This window comes from Lissotriton helveticus, chromosome 8, assembly GCF_964261635.1.
Source record: "Lissotriton helveticus chromosome 8, aLisHel1.1, whole genome shotgun sequence".
NCBI lineage: Eukaryota > Metazoa > Chordata > Amphibia > Caudata > Salamandridae > Lissotriton > Lissotriton helveticus.
Window position 1 is genome coordinate 1135837701 of NC_136069.1, and position 19519 is coordinate 1135857219.

Here is a 19519-nt window from a genome sequence, read left to right on the forward strand (position 1 = left end):
CTGTTGTTGGCAAATTACATGGTGTTGTTAATGCCTCAAAGGCTGGTTCTGCTGTTCTGACTATGATATGTCTACCGTCAGCTTTATCTTTTTCTCTAGCTATTGCGGTTTGAACTGCATGAACAATTTTTTCTGTACTGCTGAACTTCTTTTCAGCCTCTGTGTACAAGTGTGATTTGAATGCAATTGGTACCTTTTCTCCCTCATTAGAGGTCAGGTATGTGAATCCGCATCTTCCTGGGATGACTCGAATCACAAGATTGCGTGTGTTATCACGTGTTTCTAATTTTGTTTTAATTAACATGTCTGTTTGTAAGGATCTCAGAATTTCTGTGTGTATTTTAGTCCAATTGGTTCTTTTAAAATCTGGTTTAATTAGATCATAAAGGGGTTTGACCCTTTCTGCGTAATTTGCAATGTATGTTCTTCCGAAATTTAGGAAGCCTAGAATTGACTGTAGGTTTTTTAGTGTTCTTGGTGCTTGGAGTACGGCACATTTTTCTAGGAAATTGTCAGCCAGGCTTTTGCCTTCACTTGATAATTCATATCCTAAGAACAGGACTGTCAGATGGGCAATTCTGGATTTTTTAAAGTTGAATTTGTAACCCTCTGCTGCGAACCCAAGTATTATGGTGTTCACTCTCTTCAAGTGAGTCTTCAAGTCATCATCTGTTAAGTAAATGTCGTCAACATAAGATAATGCTTTGTTATCATATATTTGCAGTAATTCTGTTACTCTCGCTGAGAATACTCCCGGGCTGTTCTTGTAACCCTGGGCTAACCGACAGAATTGTTTTTGAGTGCCATTTATTGAGAACGCAGACAAATATCTGCTCTCTGGTGCTATGTTTTGACAAAAGAATCCATTAGAGATGTCTAATGTTGTTTTGTATTTTTTGCGCACTATGTTATTCATTAGTGCAGCACTATGCGAGTTTTGCACTGCAAAAGTTTTGCAACATGAGTTAAGGTGTCGGTAATCCAAAACTAGACGGTATGAATTGTCTGGTTTGGAGACCGGAAACAAAGGGTTGTTCATTTGTGAGGTGCAAGTTTCAATCACCCCCTGGTATTCTAGCTGATCTAGTATTTCTTTTACCTGTTTTTTAGCTTCTTGCTTAATTGGGTACTGTCTTTGTGCAGTAGGTTGTGATTTTAACTGGATGTTGTGAGGAGGAGAGTCCTCATCCCATCCTACGTGATTTTTATATAAAGCAGGAGCTTGAGCTACTGCCCACTTTCTAGCAAGTGTGTATTTTTTATGAATTGGGATATGATTTGAGAAGGCAGGCATAATTATTTCTTCGCCATGAGGGCACTCCCTAACAAACTCTGGTGGCCAGTCTTTTTCGGCTAGAAGGATGTCATAGCCCTTGGAGAGATTATCCCAAAATAGTCCCCTTATTTTTCTAGTCTTATCCCCCTCTATACGTAATGTTATTTCGTATATTTTGTGAGGTTTGCTAACTCTGGTGTCTGCAGTTTCCACTTGAAGATATTCATTCGTGTCCACTGTCTCCAGATGATTCATAAGGACTTTGCGAGCTATGCTCACTTCTGCTGCGCTGTCTAGCATTGTCTGAGCCCATTCTCCGTTTTTCAGTTGTGTCCTCAGTATTCTCGGCATTGTTAACTACCTTGATACTGGCTACCTTCTTCTTTGGAAATTGTAATTTCTTTTTTAGATGAGCAGGTTCCTTGTCTTTGGACTTGGCGTGCTCTTCTCTTTGTTCTGATCGTCCTCTTCTTTCCGATTTCTGCGAGGAAGTCTGAAAAGATTGAGAGGGACGTGTATCAATGTCTTGATATCTATCAGGCTTTTTTATATTATCCCTATTTCTAAGGTTATATCTTTTCCCAGAGGGGTCACTCTGAGGTGACCTGTGTCTTTGGTTCGGAGATTTCTCCCTTCTCCTAGGAGACCTTCCTCTGGACTGGAATTTCTTTTCTTTAGGATTGGATTGTTTGTTTCCATCCCAGTTCTTTTTTGGTGATGTTGAATTATTATTAAAAAATATTTTTTCCGGACTTTCAATCAGTTGTGGTTTTACTGGTATTCCACCTAGACTATCTCTACCTAGTTCTTCATAGGATTTTTCTATGATTCTGGCAATTTCAGCTGGTTGGTCTGCTATATCTGTCTCTTTTAACCTCTGGCGGATCGCCACGTTTGCTGCTTCTCCCTTTATGTTGGCTAATAATATAGCCGAGACCTGCTTGAAGTCTTTCAGTAATTTCATACCAAGAGTTAAAGCGGGTTCTGGACCATATTCGTCTTGAATTTGTTTTAGCACATCTGGTATTACCGAAATGGATGGAACACCGTGCGTTTTTGTGTAAATGGAAGCAAAGACTGTACCCCAAGTGTCAAAGTCCTCAATGTGTGGTGCGATTCCCATTGGAAGACAGATAGTCAGAATCCTGTGTTTTTCTAGCGGGGTGGTGTCTGGAAACACCGCCTCTATTTGGGTATTTTTTTGCGCTAGCCAGAATGGTATTTGTTCCCGTTTAGCCGGTACTTTACCTAGGCAGGACTGTATGTTCTGTGGTGTAATTTTATTTGTGTTCCCCTGGTGAGGGGTCAGCTGTGGAATTTTAATTGCTGGTTGAATTGTTGAAGTCCGCATCACATACTGGACTAATTGTCTGTGTACTTTTATTAGTTGTTTTAGCTGTGTTAAAAGCTCTGGTGCAGGCATTCTTTCGATGTCTGGATGTGGTGTGTATCCGGCTAGGACCGGCCACGTTGCTCCTGGTCTACCTAAAGGAACGAGCCTGGTGATGTGATTATTATGTTTTAGGGCGCCATCAAATAAGAGCAAATGCTCTTGAAATTTGAGTGGTACTTCCACCTCCTCGAAAGGAGTGTAAATGTCAGGAGGTTCCTCTATCTTATAATAGTGGAAGTACTTTGTTACAGCATTTGCTGCTGGAAAATGTATCCATGAATAGTATACCTCTGTCTGCCGATATTCGTGTGCCTCAATTACGAATATGACTGTGCCACCTCTAGGTGTCAGTCCATTTTCTATAAGTTTTAAGGTTATAGATTTCCTTTTGATGACCGGGATGAGTATTATATCCTGGTCTGCTTCTTGCATAGTAGCATCAGCTGCTGCGAGTTCAGTTGCTATTCTAACTGCCTCTCTTTCTTCATCACTGTCCATTTTACCGACAGGATGGTTATTTCTTTTGTTTGCAGATCAGGTTTCTTATGGAAACAAAGATTAGATGCACAATATTTTGGAACAGTGTATCCTTCAACGTTGACTAAACCAAGAACCATACATAGGAGTTCCCTCCTGCGAGGTTTTGGAGGATATTACCTTTCACCCACTCCAGACGTCTTTGGAGTATTATGGGAAAAAGGGGTCTGAGTGAGAAAGCACGACTGAGTTACTCTAAATGTCTTACGTTAGTTTTATCGCCCTTTCCAAACGCGTTGGGCGCCATGTAGTGTAGTTCCTATCATCCCAATAGGCTCTGCGCATTGGAATAATACCTTCAATAGTATAGGCCTAGACCAGACGTTAACTAGGTCTACTACTGTCAATATTAGACTTAAAGTTTTGGGTTTGCCAGCTTAGCTCAGAGTTCACTAGAAACTTTCTCGAATGTTCAGGAAAGAATTAACTCCCCTGATTAGACAAGAAGGGATTTAGTTTCTGACAACCATAGAACATGACAACTTTGCTCTCCCCTAATGAAGAGTATATCTCGAGAGTCGTGTGAACAAAAGGCAATTTATTTTACTCAGTCAGTACGTGCATTCTTAGTCTCATCAGATTGTAGAGAAAAGGAGGAGACGGGCGTGTTCAATAAAAGATGTTATTTATTGATCAGTCTCTTTTCTCATACAAGAGAAATGGATCGATATTATTGCAATACTTATAGTTAAGTAAAGTGCATACATTAAAAGCAGAAGTATAAAATAATACTGTAAAAACATTGATATGGTTTCTAAGCCATATGAAGGTTTAAAATGGATAAAATAGATACATACATATATACATTTGACTAAACGTACTCAACTGGTGTTTCTAAATACGCCTACCCCGTGTACCTGACCTAAGTCTAATGCGTGGGCGGGAATAGAAAGTTACAGTTTAAGTTAAGTTTGTTTTTGCCAAGTGACTGACTAAAGAATTCTCTGTGAGGGGTTATTCAGTTCTGTACCTGGAAGTTAGGATGAATGAGGGATGGTATCTCTCTCTCTGGTCTCGATATTCCAGGCTGCCTGCGAGGGCTACCCGGAAGCGCCGGTGCTGGATCTCTCGGCAGGAGAAAGCAACGCGTCTCGTTCTCAGCGCGTCAGGAAGTCGGGGCTGCGCCAGCGGGGTCTGCTCTGCTCTAGGCTTCGGCAAGTATGGCTGCTCCGTCTCGTCACTACCGCGTGTGTTTGCATAGCGCAATATCGGTAATATTTATACCTTTAAGGTGCCGAGATTGACGTAAGGATGGACATAGATACGTCAATAAGGATGTCATACGACTTGGTCGTTAGCACATTCTTTTGCTGAAGTTCTCGGTAAATCAAAACAATGGCCGCAGGGTTTTTCCAGGTTGTCATAGGTTTGATTTGTTTAGAGAACTCCGTATGCCTTATCAGGGGCTGGAGGAATATCGCTTGTCTAATTAGATCGCAAGCGTTATGACCTAATCAGATAACACGTTCCTGTGCCGTAGTGTGGCTTCGTCAGATAACGGTATCTGCATCATGGGGGTTTGCTGCCTCATGGGCTGACTGCTAGTTAACTTGTTGGTTTGTTAACCAGAATAGGGTCAGGAATAGGGGGATCGATTCAGAACCTATAGGAATACATCACAATCGAAGCAATTGATCTATGTATTCCTCACTATAGGAGAGTGTTTCCTTGATGGACATGTTCAGAATAAGCAGTTACTACTTGACTTCCCTCAGTGTACACAGCATAAAAGCACTCCGTTGGTTTTTGACAGTACTAAAACAAACATAAACATTTAACACAAACACCCTCGCAGGAATCCCTGCACAAGGTAACCATTATCAAAAAATGGGGTGACCCAAAAGGTACTGGGCCTGGGTAAAGTTCGTTATGAAAAACAGTGGTCCTAGACCTAATATTTAAGTTAGAACAAAGCAAGTCTATAGTCATAAAATTCTTGTTTCGAGCATTCACATCAATTGCTCACAGTATTGTATACAATCAATAGCCTGAAAATGAAACAACCCAAACTCACTTGTTAGAGAATAAAAGATTTTTATTCCACCAATTTCCAACATTAACTTCGAGGTTCATTTAATTTTTGACACTTTATGGTACATAAGGAGGATGCTCCTAAGAACGTGCAAAAGAGAGGTGCTCAAGAATTGAAGAGGGTGAGTGAAAAGAGCAAAAAGTTGGTGATTATTTAAAAAAAAAAGGCAGAGAATTATAGATACAGACTGGTTCACTTAACTTTTTTCTTGGCCACAATTAGTATTCAAACATAGTTCCTTATCACTAATGTAACGAAATACAATTCCATGTGTCGCACGTTTTCACAATTTAAGGATATGTGTGGTCCAAGAGGTGTTGTGAGGGTGTCGACATTTCAACCCAGCTTTATGCTTGGGGTGATTGGGGGCCTCAGCCTGCGGGTCTTCTTCAGGACGGGAGGACAACCTCAGTACCAGTAAGGTGTCAAGCTCCTAAATATAAATAGTGATGTGTCAGGGTTGTGCAAGTAATTAAAACATTTAATGAAAAAGACTGTGCTGACAAAGCACTGTCAGAGACTCACCCCGTTGTAGATCAGGGCAATCAGTGTAGTCAATACTTGATGCAGGGCATCGTCAGGTATCTCCAAGGGTTAATCATGAAGCTCACCAAATCCCTCAGTGGCAGCGTCCTAAGCTGTGTGGGGAGGGGGTGTTATTAAAATCTAGTAGCCAGCGGGATCAAGGGTATCTGTTTCACAAGTCAATAAGGGGCGTCTGCAACTTACCCCATACAGAAGGGAAGGTTCTCTTCTATTACGAGTGCTTTTTGTAGTCACTGCCAGGGTGCAGTATTATCACTGGCTATTTATGAGTGGATTCTCTCGGGATGGTGGCGGCCTCATCTGGGGTGAGAGGAGCTGCCATTAAAATCAAGATAATAGTGCTAAACAGGCCTAATTGGAGAGGTGTAAGGGTTGTGCACTTACCCCGACAGGGAGTGTGAATTCCTCTTCTTCAAGCGTGCCGGAGGGATCACTGCTGAAAGAAATGTCTTTGTTAGAGGAATCTAATTAAGGATGGGGGCCTGCGTTAGGCATTTGTCAAGGGCAGAGGGTCTGGAGAGGGAGGTCTCTCACCTTGGGCAACGCGCATCTTCACTCCGCGTTCAAGATCAATCAAGATACCCGTGTAGTAGCAAGGACGTTAATATAAATCTCGCTGACGTGCGTGCACGCCGGTATCAGTCCGGTGAACGACAAGTGAAGAAAGACTTCACCGGAGTCTCCGTTAGTGTGTAAAAGCTAGAAGTCATGGACAGTGTCAACAGACATTGGTTAATAATACTACCTAGCAGGCAATATTCAGCATTTAACCTAGTCGATTCGGGTGCAACTCTGTAAATTGAATCGGGTTTAGGACGTCTCAAGGGACATCAGTCATCGTGATGCATAACGGACAAAATCCAGCAATGAGGGGTACACTTCAGGCACTGTAAAGCATTTGAAATTGCAGTTAGAATGGCAATGTTAAGCATTTAGAGTTGCAGTTACAATGGCATATCGCAGACTGAGGCCCCCAATCACCCCAAGCATTAAGCCGGGTCGGAACATTGACGCCCTCATAACCCCTCTTGGACCACACATATCCCTAAATTGTGAAAACGTGCGACACATGGAATTGTATTTCGTTACATTAGTGATAAGAAACTATGTTTGAATGCTAAATGTGGCCAAGAAAAAAGTGACTGGAATCAGTGAACCAGTCTGTATCTATAATACTCTGCCTTTTTTTTTTAAATAATCACTAACTTTTTGCTCTTTTCACTCACCCTTTTCAATTCTTGAGCACCTTTTTTTTGCACGTTCTTAGGAGCATCCTCCTTAAAATTAAATGAACCACAAAGTTAATGTTAGAATTTGGTGGAATAAAAATCTTTTATTCTCCAACAAGTGAGTTTGGGTTGTTGCATTTTCAGTCTATTGTTGGATACAATACTGTGAGCAATTGATGTGAATGCTCGAAACAAGAAACTTATGACTATAGACTTGCTTTGTTCTAGCTTAAATATTAGGTCTAGGACCACTGTTTTTCATAACGACTCATACCCAGGTCCAGTACCTATTGGGTCACCCCTTTTTTTGATAATGCCTAAGTGAGTGGGACTCGACCTGCATCTTGAACCCAGGGCCACCAGAGTATGATAGATGGCTGGCCTTCTGATCAGAGCCTCAGGCAAAGGAAAGGCTCCAACCACCTTGAACCCTGCACCTGAACTCTGCCTGCTGTGAGTCCTGCACCTCTAAGTGGTGCTACCCTAGTCCGAGACCCTTGGAAGAGGGCCTAAAGGTGCTCTGGCAGCCCAACTGTGGTCTTTTGCAGAAGCGGTGCAGCGTGATGCATCTCCTCACAGCTCTGCATCGGAACCACAGGAGTGTGATGAATCCTTGGTGCAGGGTCTTTCATCACAGCCTGTAGCTCCTTAGAACCACTGCTGCATGACACATTCTTGAAACAGGACCGTGCTCACAGGATGTTGATCATCAGAACAGAGGATTTGCGATGCATCCTCGACAGAGGGTTTTGCAATTCTCTGCAACCATAATTAAGGCAGCCCACACTCCACCTTGGTAGGCCTGAACCTGTACTGGTCTGGCGTAACCAGGTAACCACAGGTGGCACTTCGTGCTTCTAGGCACTAGTTATACCTAAATATTTAGAACTGTTATCTCTGGTTCTACTGGTTTGATTTTTGTCATTTCAGTGTAAATTAATTTATTAGATTTTTCTCCATTTTTCAAAATTGGTGTGGGATTTTTCTTGTGTTGTACCTGCACTTTATTACTGTTTGAAGTTTGAAGAGCTGCATCAATACACTACACATTACATCTTAGCCTGACTACTTTTGTGCCAAGCTACCAGAGGGTTGAGCACAGATTTATTTGGGGTTTGCTTGTGTTTCCCCACTGACAAGAATCGTGATTTTTGTTTGAGGAGGGTTTCACCCCCCTTAACAAGTAACCCAGTTTCCTACAAGATGCCTGATTTTAAGTATCCAAGGCGATACCATATTTTAAAAGTGTTAAGACCACGTAAGTGGGTTGACATGAATTTGTGTTGATAAATACAATTTAGGCGGCTGTTTGGCAGTCCAATATAATTCTCTCTTCCTCTTAACCCCTTCGACGCTGATGACGAGCTGGGCTCGTCATGAGGAAGCCTCCTCGCACGCTCATGACGAGCCCAGCTCGTCACGTAACATGCGCTTTACAAAATCTCAGCGTACGAGCGGAATTCCGCCCGCACGCATGCGGTAAGAGTGGATGCATCCTTTCTCCTTAAAATACTTGATTTAGTAATAAAAAACACTTTGATGGGAAATCTGGGAAAAACCCAGCAATTATGTTAACCTTGTCAGTAAAATGAGTCAATGAATTGTAAATAGAAGGAATAAAATGAATAGCTCTTCTCAAGAAGTGCTGTCATTGCGGAGCCCAGACACAACTCTGAAGATTCCTCGATATTATACAAAATATTTGATAGTCTTATGATACAAGCTGAATCAGAAGTACATACAGTAAATGTGTTTTCAGGAGCCAGAAACATAGCTGAACTATGCGCGTATACACAGAGGCCAGCTCTCATCCCAAAAACAAATACACATACACAATTTTTCTGTATTAAAATTGCAAATAGGTACTCGCCATTCCTTTTAACCGTAAATGGAACGTGAAAGGCATAGATGAAATAGGGGACGTTAAAACCTTCAAATTCAGGGTAAGAATGTATTACGTGTAACAGAAAGAGTGTTATAGATACCTGAAGAAAGCGTTTTAAAACCAGATGATTCAAGACAACTTGTGTGATTTAACAACTTCTCTGTTTAACAATTATGCACCAATGGGAAACATTGCTAGCATATTGTTTTGTAAATTCTGCAGGGTGTCTGTTGAATTTTGTGACGAAAATGATCGTTTAAAACAATAGCCATTCAAAGTAATATTATTCAGAGAGTCTTTATAAGTACGAGTAGTTTATGGTATTATGCTTCCACTCGGTTTAATACTCCACATTACAAGAAAAAATAAAATAAAATAAAAAGGTGAGATATAAATTATTATAAAGTACCCTAAATCGACAACCCTCAATAGTGGATGCAGGTTTGTCAGCCTGATTATTTGTATTTCTTATATATTTTCACAATCAGTTTCTTGTCTTGATACATCTGCATACATTCGTGTTGTTTACTTGTGATTTCTATGAAGTTTATGTTTTCTTAACCTAAAATAATTTTGAATAATGAGATATGTCTCATCTTCGTAGAATAAAAGAGACATTGAAAAATGTGGAATGGTAGTCGGGATATTGATAAGAAATAAGTTATTAGTCTGGAGGGAAAAATATAGCAGCTTGAAACAACCTGAGAACTTTGGCCCACTACCTCTCCCTGTCGTAAAGGTAAAAAACCTAGGTATCATTTTCAACAGCTGAATTTTTCAGAGCAGATAAACCGAATAACATCTTCCTGCTTTTATACAATCAAGCTGCTTAAAATGGTTTTATTCTTTTACTTCCACTGGCCTGCAAAAGATGGATGTGTTTGACCGTATGCTTGTACTTGTACTACTACTGTAATGCCCTCGATTTAGGGATAAATAAATGTTATCAATCCAAGCTGCAAAGTTTGCAAAATGCAGCGACATGTTTTCTTGTAAAGTTGCCCAAATTCTGCTCTGTTTCTAAGAAAATTCAGGGAATGCATTGGTTGCCAATGACCGAAAGGGTCAAGTTAAGGCGCTTTGCATGATACACAAAGCCGTGCATGGCACCGGAACGCTTTATCTTCAGAAACATTTTACCTGGTACTCTCCACGGCGAGTAAAAGGGTCCTCTCTTTCTTATCTGGTGACGACTCCCAAAATAAAAATATCCAGTTGGGGGGGAGGGGAAAGGGGGGCAGGAGCTCCTCCTATCTCTGCAGCAAATTGTGGAAACCTCTGCATTTATATTTAAGATCCCAACAGAGCCTCATCCTTTTTAGGAAACTTGGCTTTTCACTCTCACTGTCAAGTACGTTAGTTGCTTTTCTACAGCGGTTTCAGAGGTTTGGTTAGCCCTAAGACATTCCGGATTTTGCGCGCTCTAGAAAATTGATACTTACTTATTTTATATATAGATTACCAAAACATATATGAATTACAGAAAATGTAAATCACATCATACCTGTATATGTATTAATTTTTTTTTTTTTTTAAATATTAGAAGGTTGATTATTTGAAATTTGTAATGACCTTTTACAGAGATAGCATAGGGCAATGAAAGCAGGCTTACAACACAGATTTTTGTGCCACAATTTAAAACAGACTAACAACATTCAAATTCGGGATAAGATAGAGCTGCACCTACAAATCCATAACTTATTCTGAACAAGTACTTTGTATAAAATATCAATCTCCCCAATCCCTGAAAACGTAGTAATGAATAATAATAATCCAGCCTCATAGTCAGTGCTTAACTTGTAAAAGTATAAGTGCATGGGCTCAAAGTTTTACTAAGAAGAGAATGGTCGGTGCTACTGAATGTGAGCATGCAGAATCCGAATGCCAAGGCTGCCCGGCTCGGACAGGCCTATTGGGCAATCAGGTAGTGCTGGGCTGCTCTGCAAGGTCAGAGTATGGGCCATTTTTTGGGGCTGTTTTTGGGCGTGTTTTATGATATACTGGGCTGGAATTTACTGTTGATTTCCCTGGTATTGAACCAAACATTATCTATAGCACGCTCAAATTCACAAGAACTTCCATATCTTGAAAGTACTTCTTTACAAGTTCAAACGTGCCTCAATTTGCAAACATTGGTTTCTTTTCTAGCTGACTAATTTACTAATGAGGGGAACTTTTACTTTGGTGCCTGCGCATATTTTCTCTCCCAGTCCGACCATAAATTCTGCATATTCTTGATTGCACTTCATGCCTTTTTTCTGTACTGAGTTGTATGACAGGAGGTGTAATGCCCTGGTGGACTCTTTCCCAGCTCTTCTAGCTTTTCAGAGGAGCTGGCTGTAGGGAAGCCGTCATATTTTCCCCTGGGGCCTCTGGATGACAGAAGGAAAAGCAGACAGAGAGGACGGAGCGCAATGTACATTAGGAGAAAAAGGGGTACACAACTCTTCAAATTAACCTCAAGAAAGGGGACGAGCAGCAAGCAGGCACTGGAGTTTGAAAACCCCATGTACAGTTTGCCTGCTCTGTGCTCATCAGTGGGCAATTCTTTATCGATCCCAGTCAGACACTGCTGTTTCACGTTTTGTGTAACGCTTCACAGTGTGGGCTTCACTGAATACTTTGTGGCTCTTTAAGTGGGAGACAGATTGTGGGCATTCCTAATCCCAGAGAAGTAAAGAGGGCCATCTCCACCCCCAGCCTGCCCTGCTCTCTTTCCGAAAATGCTTTTATTTTCAGAATACTGAAAAATGAGTGCTACAGTTAGTGCCTGTTACGAAAATGAAAACATTACTTACTTACTGAAATTTGGTTTAAAACAGCGGCCTGCTGCTACGTGACACGCTGCTTGCCTGTTCAGTCGACTAAACGCTGAAGCTGCGCAATATGCTGAGGTAGTGAAAAGTGGGGACACAGCTCTGCATCGGTCCGACTCGGGAGGCAACACTTGACGATTCAACGCCATCAAGGAGGAACAGGGTGGGCTTGAAATCCATTTTCAAGCAGTCATTGGTAGCGCACTAGCGCTACTAAGATTGCTGTTATGCTGAGGCTGGCAGGGGATGTGTGCCATCCGTGTGCCGTTTTCTAAGACGTGTGAAACAGTAAAGGTATTGGATCCTACATCTGACCAACCCGGATCTCAACAATAGGAAAAACAGAACAGGGTGGCTGGACAGGATTATTCGTGAAACAATTCCCCAGACACACAGTCAATCTGTACCGTGTGACCACTGGATTTAATTTTCCAAACAAGTTTATTTTTCTTTTTTACATTTATCAGCAATTTTTTGAAACACAAGCACAAACAAAACCACTGTCAATTCAAAAGGTTCATATATACAGTATCTACAAATGCACACATTTACAAATTTACAACAAAGAATCAAACAAAAGATTGGTTAGACACACCAAAAGACAATCACAAATGTATAATAATTCAAATAAATTGCAATTATATACAGTGCAGAGATTAATCCATAAGCGAACAAACGGGAACCAGTCCTAGAGATTGAAAAAACCAAGTGACAGGCGGGGTTGAGATCAAAAACAAGCCTGCCTGTCAACGAAAGCCTGTGGTGTAATGTTAAATAGGGTTGCAAGGCTAGGATACAGAGTGGTGGTATGATTTACATCCTAGCGGCACCCTTTGTTGTAGCCACAGGGTGGTATTGTCGACGCGTTTCGAACCTAAGTATTCAAGGTTCTCTTCAGGACAGGGACTGGGAAACAGATTCTGCACGCGGGCACAAAGGTTGCCGTGGCGTAGGTATGTCGTGTTCACACCTGCAATAGGCGCAGAGCAGGACTTAAGGCGTGGTGTCAGGCTTCAGAAGCTTGCAGGTATCAGGGCGGCTCACATTATTTTGCGCGTGTAGGTCTGGCTATGCAGACCACAGGGAGGGAAGCGGCCGGTCACTGGCCTCAGTTCAGGCCGGCAGTTAAAGTTGGCCCGTTTTCTGAATGAAGTAATCAAGCCACAGAAGGTCCGTGTTGCTCACTCTCTCCCAGGAACAAGCTGTCTGTAGGTTTTCTAAGACGGGCAGCGTCCAAATGTAAATATCTTATGCACCAATCGCAATCAGGCAACACTGAAACCAGGCAGGAATGGATTTACATGCAACATCAGCTCTTCACCGGGAGACAGTGTGATGTTAGTGAGCTGATATCACATATAGACCCGACCCTGAGAAATAAGTGCCGGTGGACACACAATAAGCACTGCTCATAGTGAATTGCTGCACTGAGAAGTAAAAAATCCACTGGATTCTAAAATCTTTTTCAGTGTAAAGCAGTGATTGGTGGACCGGTTCAAAAAGTCAGTTGTATACATAAAATGCCATTGGGCACAAATGGCTAGATCAGTGCCTGCAAGCAATTCGCAAAAGTGAAGCACAAACATACATCCATTTACCCTTGTGCAACCTTACTGCAGGAGTAAATCTCCTGCTAAGAGATGGAAGTAATGGTGGCTTGATTTGCATTGAAAGTTTGCGAATACTACTAATAAACATGAAAGTTTGTGAGTAATCACAATCTCTATTGTAATCTTTTCATACCCAGAAAAGGATGAAGAATTTCACAGGCAAGGGATGGAAATAAAATATCCAAACTTAATGGGGCCATGGCCAGATTAGCCGTAACATGCATCAGGCATTTCCCCGGGAGGCTGGAAGGGTGGGGGCCGGATTTACAGTGATGGGTGCTGATTTTGATGCTGGGGGCAGTTTTGCAGTGGTGCTGGAATATCAGCCCCAGTAACAAAACGCAACAAACAAGCGTTTCCAGCCTCAAGGGGCCAAGCCTGCTCTGGGTTCCCAGTCTGGCCCTGCATGGGGCATAGCGGAAGGTGTTCCTCCGGAAAGAAGCTGGTGTTTCATTACACAGCAGCACTGGTATGCTATGATACAAAAGTGTACTTAGGGTTATATGTAGGAAAATGAGCTTTGTGCAAATTGCATGTTAGTACATGTGAACATGCAAGGGCAGGCTGAGTGTGAAGGACTATTGTCAGACTCAGCTTGACACCTACGCACAAGTAGTGCAGACTATGCTCTTCTTTTGCTCCCCACACCTAGGAACAGCTGCACTGGAAGTGCTGGAGACTGTGGTCTACCCTCATCCATCTGAAAATAGTGGGGCATATATGCAATAAAATGTAGGAGCAAGGAGCAGTGGCAAATTTGGCTGCGCTGTGCTCGAAAACTTTCTAAAAGTAGGTATGAGCTATTTTCACAACAATGCAGCACACCCCTGTGTTTCCCCTCGCGCTGGCGTAAAAAAGCTGCCTATCGCCACAGCAGGCACTCGGCAACTATGTTACAAGGGGGCCTGTGCTGCAGGGATGATTGTTCATGTGCAGGAAGAGACACCTTCCTGCACACAAGCAATCAATAAGCAAGCAATAATGCCAATTTGCACCTTCACATGAAAAGAGCAAAAAACGAGGAAATAATGATCATTTCTCCTCGTATCGCCATTCTAACGCCTGGTATTCCATTGCATTCATTTTTTGGCGCTGCCTAAGCCTTGTAAATCTGGGGCATTGTCAAAAAGAAATGGGTGTTGTGGTGCAACACCCATTGCATGCCTCTTTGCAGCAGAAGACTGCGTCAGAAAGGGGCATATTTACAAGGTGGTGTTAAGCCACACAAAGTGGCTTGCACCACCTTGTAAATACGGCAAAGGGCACTGCGCCACCAGAGCATCAAAAAGTGATGCTCTAGTAGTGGTGAAGGCTTGCAAATATGCCCTAGAGTGCCAATAGAAAGGAGAAGTTGTAAGAGTACATGTCTCTAGCACCACCTTGTAAATACTGAAAATAGGGCTGAGCTTAAAAAAAAAGTGATTAACTTGGATACTCTGTCCATCACCACCCCCTTTTTGAAATTATTTTGGCCACCACAAGTGTGGAAGGGTATGCTCAGACATGAGTCCCTTGCTCACTGCACCATCAGGATTCAAGCAAGCCGGGCCGAAGACGGCTGTAATGCCAGAAACCGGTCCCCGGAAGCTTGTTTTCTTTCCAGTGAAGAATTGGCTTGGTAGTTTGGTCTGCCCTGTTCCCATGATGCACTGGGCCAGGGACAGACTAATTTGCATATAGCCAGGTTCTGAACTGGGATGGTGCAGTGAGCTAAAAAACGGTGATGGATCAAGCCCTGATCTGTTGACTGGGTAGGAGTGTTCTGATTAACTCGGATACTCTGTCCATCACCACCCCCTTTTTGAAATTATTTTGGCCACCACAAGTGTGGAAGGGTATGCTCAGACATGAGTCCCTTGCTCACTGCACCATCAGGATTCAAGCAAGCCGGGCCAAAGACGGCTGTAATGCCAGAAACTGGTCCCCGGAAGCTTGTTTTCTTTCCAGTGAAGAATTGGCTTGGTAGTTTGGTCTGCCCTGTTCCCATGATGCACTGGGCCAGGGACAGACAAAATTGCATATAGCCAGGTTCTGAACTGGGATGGTGCAGTGAGCTAAAAAACGGTGATGGATCAAGCCCTGATCTGTTGACTGGGTAGGAGTGTTCTGATTAACTCGGATACTCTGTCCATCACCACCCCCTTTTTGAAATTATTTTGGCCACCGCAAGTGTGGAAGGGTATGCTCAGACATGAGTCCCTTGCTCACTGCACCATCAGGATTCAAGCAAGCCGGGCCAAAGACGGCTGTAATGCCAGAAACCGGTCCCCGGAAGCTTGTTTTCTTTCCAATGAAGAATTGGCTTGGTAGTTTGGTCTGCCCTGTTCCCATGATGCACTGGGCCAGGGACAGACTAATTTGCATATAGCCAGGTTCTGAACTGGGATGGTGCAGTGAGCTAAAAAACGGTGATGGATCAAGCCCTGATCTGTTGACTGGGTAGGAGTGTTCTGATTAACTCGGATACTCTGTCCATCACCACCCCCTTTTTGAAATTATTTTGGCCACCACAAGTGTGGAAGGGTATGCTCAGACATGAGTCCCTTGCTCACTGCACCATCAGGATTCAAGCAAGCCGGGCCGAAGACGGCTGTAATGCCAGAAACCGGTCCCCGGAAGCTTGTTTTCTTTCCAGTGAAGAATTGGCTTGGTAGTTTGGTCTGCCCTGTTCCCATGATGCACTGGGCCAGGGACAGACTAAGTTGCATATAGCCAGGTTCTGAACTGGGATGGTGCAGTGAGCTAAAAAACGGTGATGGATCAAGCCCTGATCTGTTGACTGGGTAGGAGTGTTCTGATTAACTCGGATACTCTGTCCATCACCACCCCCTTTTTGAAATTATTTTGGCCACCACAAGTGTGGAAGGGTATGCTCAGACATGAGTCCCTTGCTCACTGCACCATCAGGATTCAAGCAAGCCGGGCCGAAGACGGCTGTAATGCCAGAAACCGGTCCCCGGAAGCTTGTTTTCTTTCCAGTGAAGAATTGGCTTGGTAGTTTGGTCTGCCCTGTTCCCATGATGCACTGGGCCAGGGACAGACTAATTTGCATATAGCCAGGTTCTGAACTGGGATGGTGCAGTGAGCTAAAAAACGGTGATGGATCAAGCCCTGATCTGTTGACTGGGTAGGAGTGTTCTGATTAACTCGGATACTCTGTCCATCACCACCCCCTTTTTGAAATTATTTTGGCCACCACAAGTGTGGAAGGGTATGCTCAGACATGAGTCCCTTGCTCACTGCACCATCAGGATTCAAGCAAGCCGGGCCAAAGACGGCTGTAATGCCAGAAACCGGTCCTCGGAAGCTTGTTTTCTTTCCAATGAAGAATTGGCTTGGTAGTTTGGTCTGCCCTGTTCCCATGATGCACTGGGCCAGGGACAGACTAATTTGCATATAGCCAGGTTCTGAACTGGGATGGTGCAGTGGGCTAAAAAACGGTGATGGATCAAGCCCTGATCTGTTGACTGGGTAGGAGTGTTCTGATTAACTCGGATACTCTGTCCATCACCACCCCCTTTTTGAAATTATTTTGGCCACCACAAGTGTGGAAGGGTATGCTCAGACATGAGTCCCTTGCTCACTGCACCATCAGGATTCAAGCAAGCCGGGCCGAAGACGGCTGTAATGCCAGAAGCCGGTCCCCGGAAGCTTGTTTTCTTTCCAGTGAAGAATTGGCTTGGTAGTTTGGTCTGCCCTGTTCCCATGATGCACTGGGCCAGGGACAGACTAATTTGCATATAGCCAGGTTCTGAACTGGGATGGTGCAGTGAGCTAAAAAACGGTGATGGATCAAGCCCTGATCTGTTGACTGGGTAGGAGTGTTCTGATTAACTCGGATACTCTGTCCATCACCACCCCCTTTTTGAAATTATTTTGGCCACCACAAGTGTGGAAGGGTATGCTCAGACATGAGTCCCTTGCTCACGGCACCATCAGGATTCAAGCAAGCCGGGCCGAAGACGGCTGTAATGCCAGAAACCGGTCCCCGGAAGCTTGTTTTCTTTCCAGTGAAGAATTGGCTTGGTAGTTTGGTCTGCCCTGTTCCCATGATGCACTGGGCCAGGGACAGACTAATTTGCATATAGCCAGGTTCTGAACTGGGATGGGGCAGTGAACTAAAAAACGGTGATGGATCAAGCCCTGATCTGTTGACTGGGTAGGAGTGTTCTGATTAACTCGGATACTCTGTCCATCACCACCCACTTTTTGAAATTACCAGAGCTGGTGAAGGCTTGTATATATGCCCCAGAGTACCAAGAGACAGACGAAGTTGTGAGAGTACGTGTCTCTAGCACTGCTGTACTATTCCAGCAGTGAAGTGTGCTGTGTTCTACCAGAGGAGAGTGAGAGTTCCCATCAGAGGATTAAAAACCTGATACATGGCAGAAATAGAGGGCCACCTACGTATCCCATATGACTCCAGTGCTAAAATGTGTATGTTTTCGCACGGATCTCCAGACAGAAAAGGGCACCCAAACAACACTAAAAGTTGACCTGGGAGCTGTTTGAAGTAGCGACACAACCTCAACAGAGCTCCCATCACTGGGAGAAATATATTCCCTGAGATTTTGTGAGGGTACTGAAAGTGTTTGAGACGGTTGTATAACATTACAACGCATGCCTTTACAATGAATTTTTTACAACGCAACATCCTATACAACGCATTCCATTACAACGCATGCCATTACAACGAATTTCCAAAAAACTAACATTACAACACATTCCATTACAACGCATACTACCTTTACGATGCATACCATTACAACGCATACCACTGCAACGCATACCATTACAACGCATGTTTCGTAAGTATTGGATAGTATAGGGGTAAAAATTACTATTCTAACTCCAGGGGGTGCAACAGTAGGGTAAGTGTTGGGTAGTGTAGGGGTAAAAATTACTATTCTAACTCCAGGGGGTGCAACAGTAGGGTAAGTGTTGGATAGTGTAGGGGTAAAAATTACTATTCTAACTCCGGGAGGTGCAACAGTAGGGTAAGTGTTGGATAGTGTAAGGGTACTATGCGTTGTAATGGTATGCATTGTAATGGTATGCGTTGTAATGACTGCGTTGTAATGACATGCGTTGTAATGGATCTTGCGTTGTAAAAGTTTTGTTGTAATGGTAGTGCGTTGTAAAAGTTGCGTTGTAAAGGTTGTTTCCCGTGTGGGACGCCCACCGATTGCCTGGCAACCTACACAGCCGGATTTCTCACAGTGCAACATTCTGCTTTGGGGAAATGGTTCTTCACAAACAAGGCACTTGACTTTCCAGGTATAGCTTTAAAAAGTTTGTCTGTGCAAGTATGTCACTTTTTTGTGAATCTGACCCATTTTAATTCTTTTGCTGCAGCTGCATATTGTCATTGGCCTAATGCAGGTTGTTTTTACACTTACAACTTGAGCTGAAAAAATGTAAACATATTTTTTATTTATTTTGTAATTCATTTTCATAGATTTAAATGTTCAATCGAGATGGATTAACTTTCTTTCAATTAAGGTAGTACATGTGGAAATAAGTCACAACCAATGTGCGCATAGACATTTTATACTTTTGCTACTGAGACATTTCTTAGATTGTCAATTTTATTCTGACACATTTTGACTGCTGGCATATTTCACATAAGCATATCATTTCAATTCATTGTGGTGATAAAATTTGACTATAAACATTAACACTACATAACATGAGCAAAAACGTTTGACAAATTCACAGAAGTCACGTACCCGAATGTGAATTTCTTCATTAACTGACTGTTTTTTGCTAGTCTTTTTAACGTCGAGATATTTAACAAGTGGTCCAATTGTGATGCCCTGCATTACAAAAGTGGGATACAATGTTTAAATACAGAAAGTTCATCCAATAAAGTGTGAAAGATGGCTTTTAAATGATATTTTGTCAGTGAAATCGACCAGATTGAAAAAAACTCTTACTGTACACACTTCCCAAAAGTGACATTGATAACTGGATGCATTGTTTATTGAATTGAAAGTACACACATCACTGCCTAGAACAATCGATTTGCCGATTGACCTGGAGTGAAAGATGTTAACTATTCCTATAAACCTGTACTCATCGAGACTGAGGGCCAGATTTAGATCTTGGAGGACAGGATACTCTGTCACAACGGTGACGGCTATCCCATCCGACGAAATATAAATCCCATTATATCCTATTTGTTTTATATTTCAG

General features: G+C 42.8%; 1 protein-coding gene across 1 annotated transcript in view; it reads right to left on the minus strand.

The window, feature by feature from the left end:
- Nucleotides 1–19519, minus strand: part of LOC144773148 (sodium/hydrogen exchanger 4-like) — a 527634-nt gene that overhangs the window by 309197 nt on the left and 198918 nt on the right. The window contains exon 6 of the mRNA XM_078658005.1: nt 19054–19140. Within this exon, the coding sequence (XP_078514131.1) occupies nt 19054–19140 (87 nt within the window). The remainder of the gene's footprint in view (nt 1–19053; nt 19141–19519) is intronic.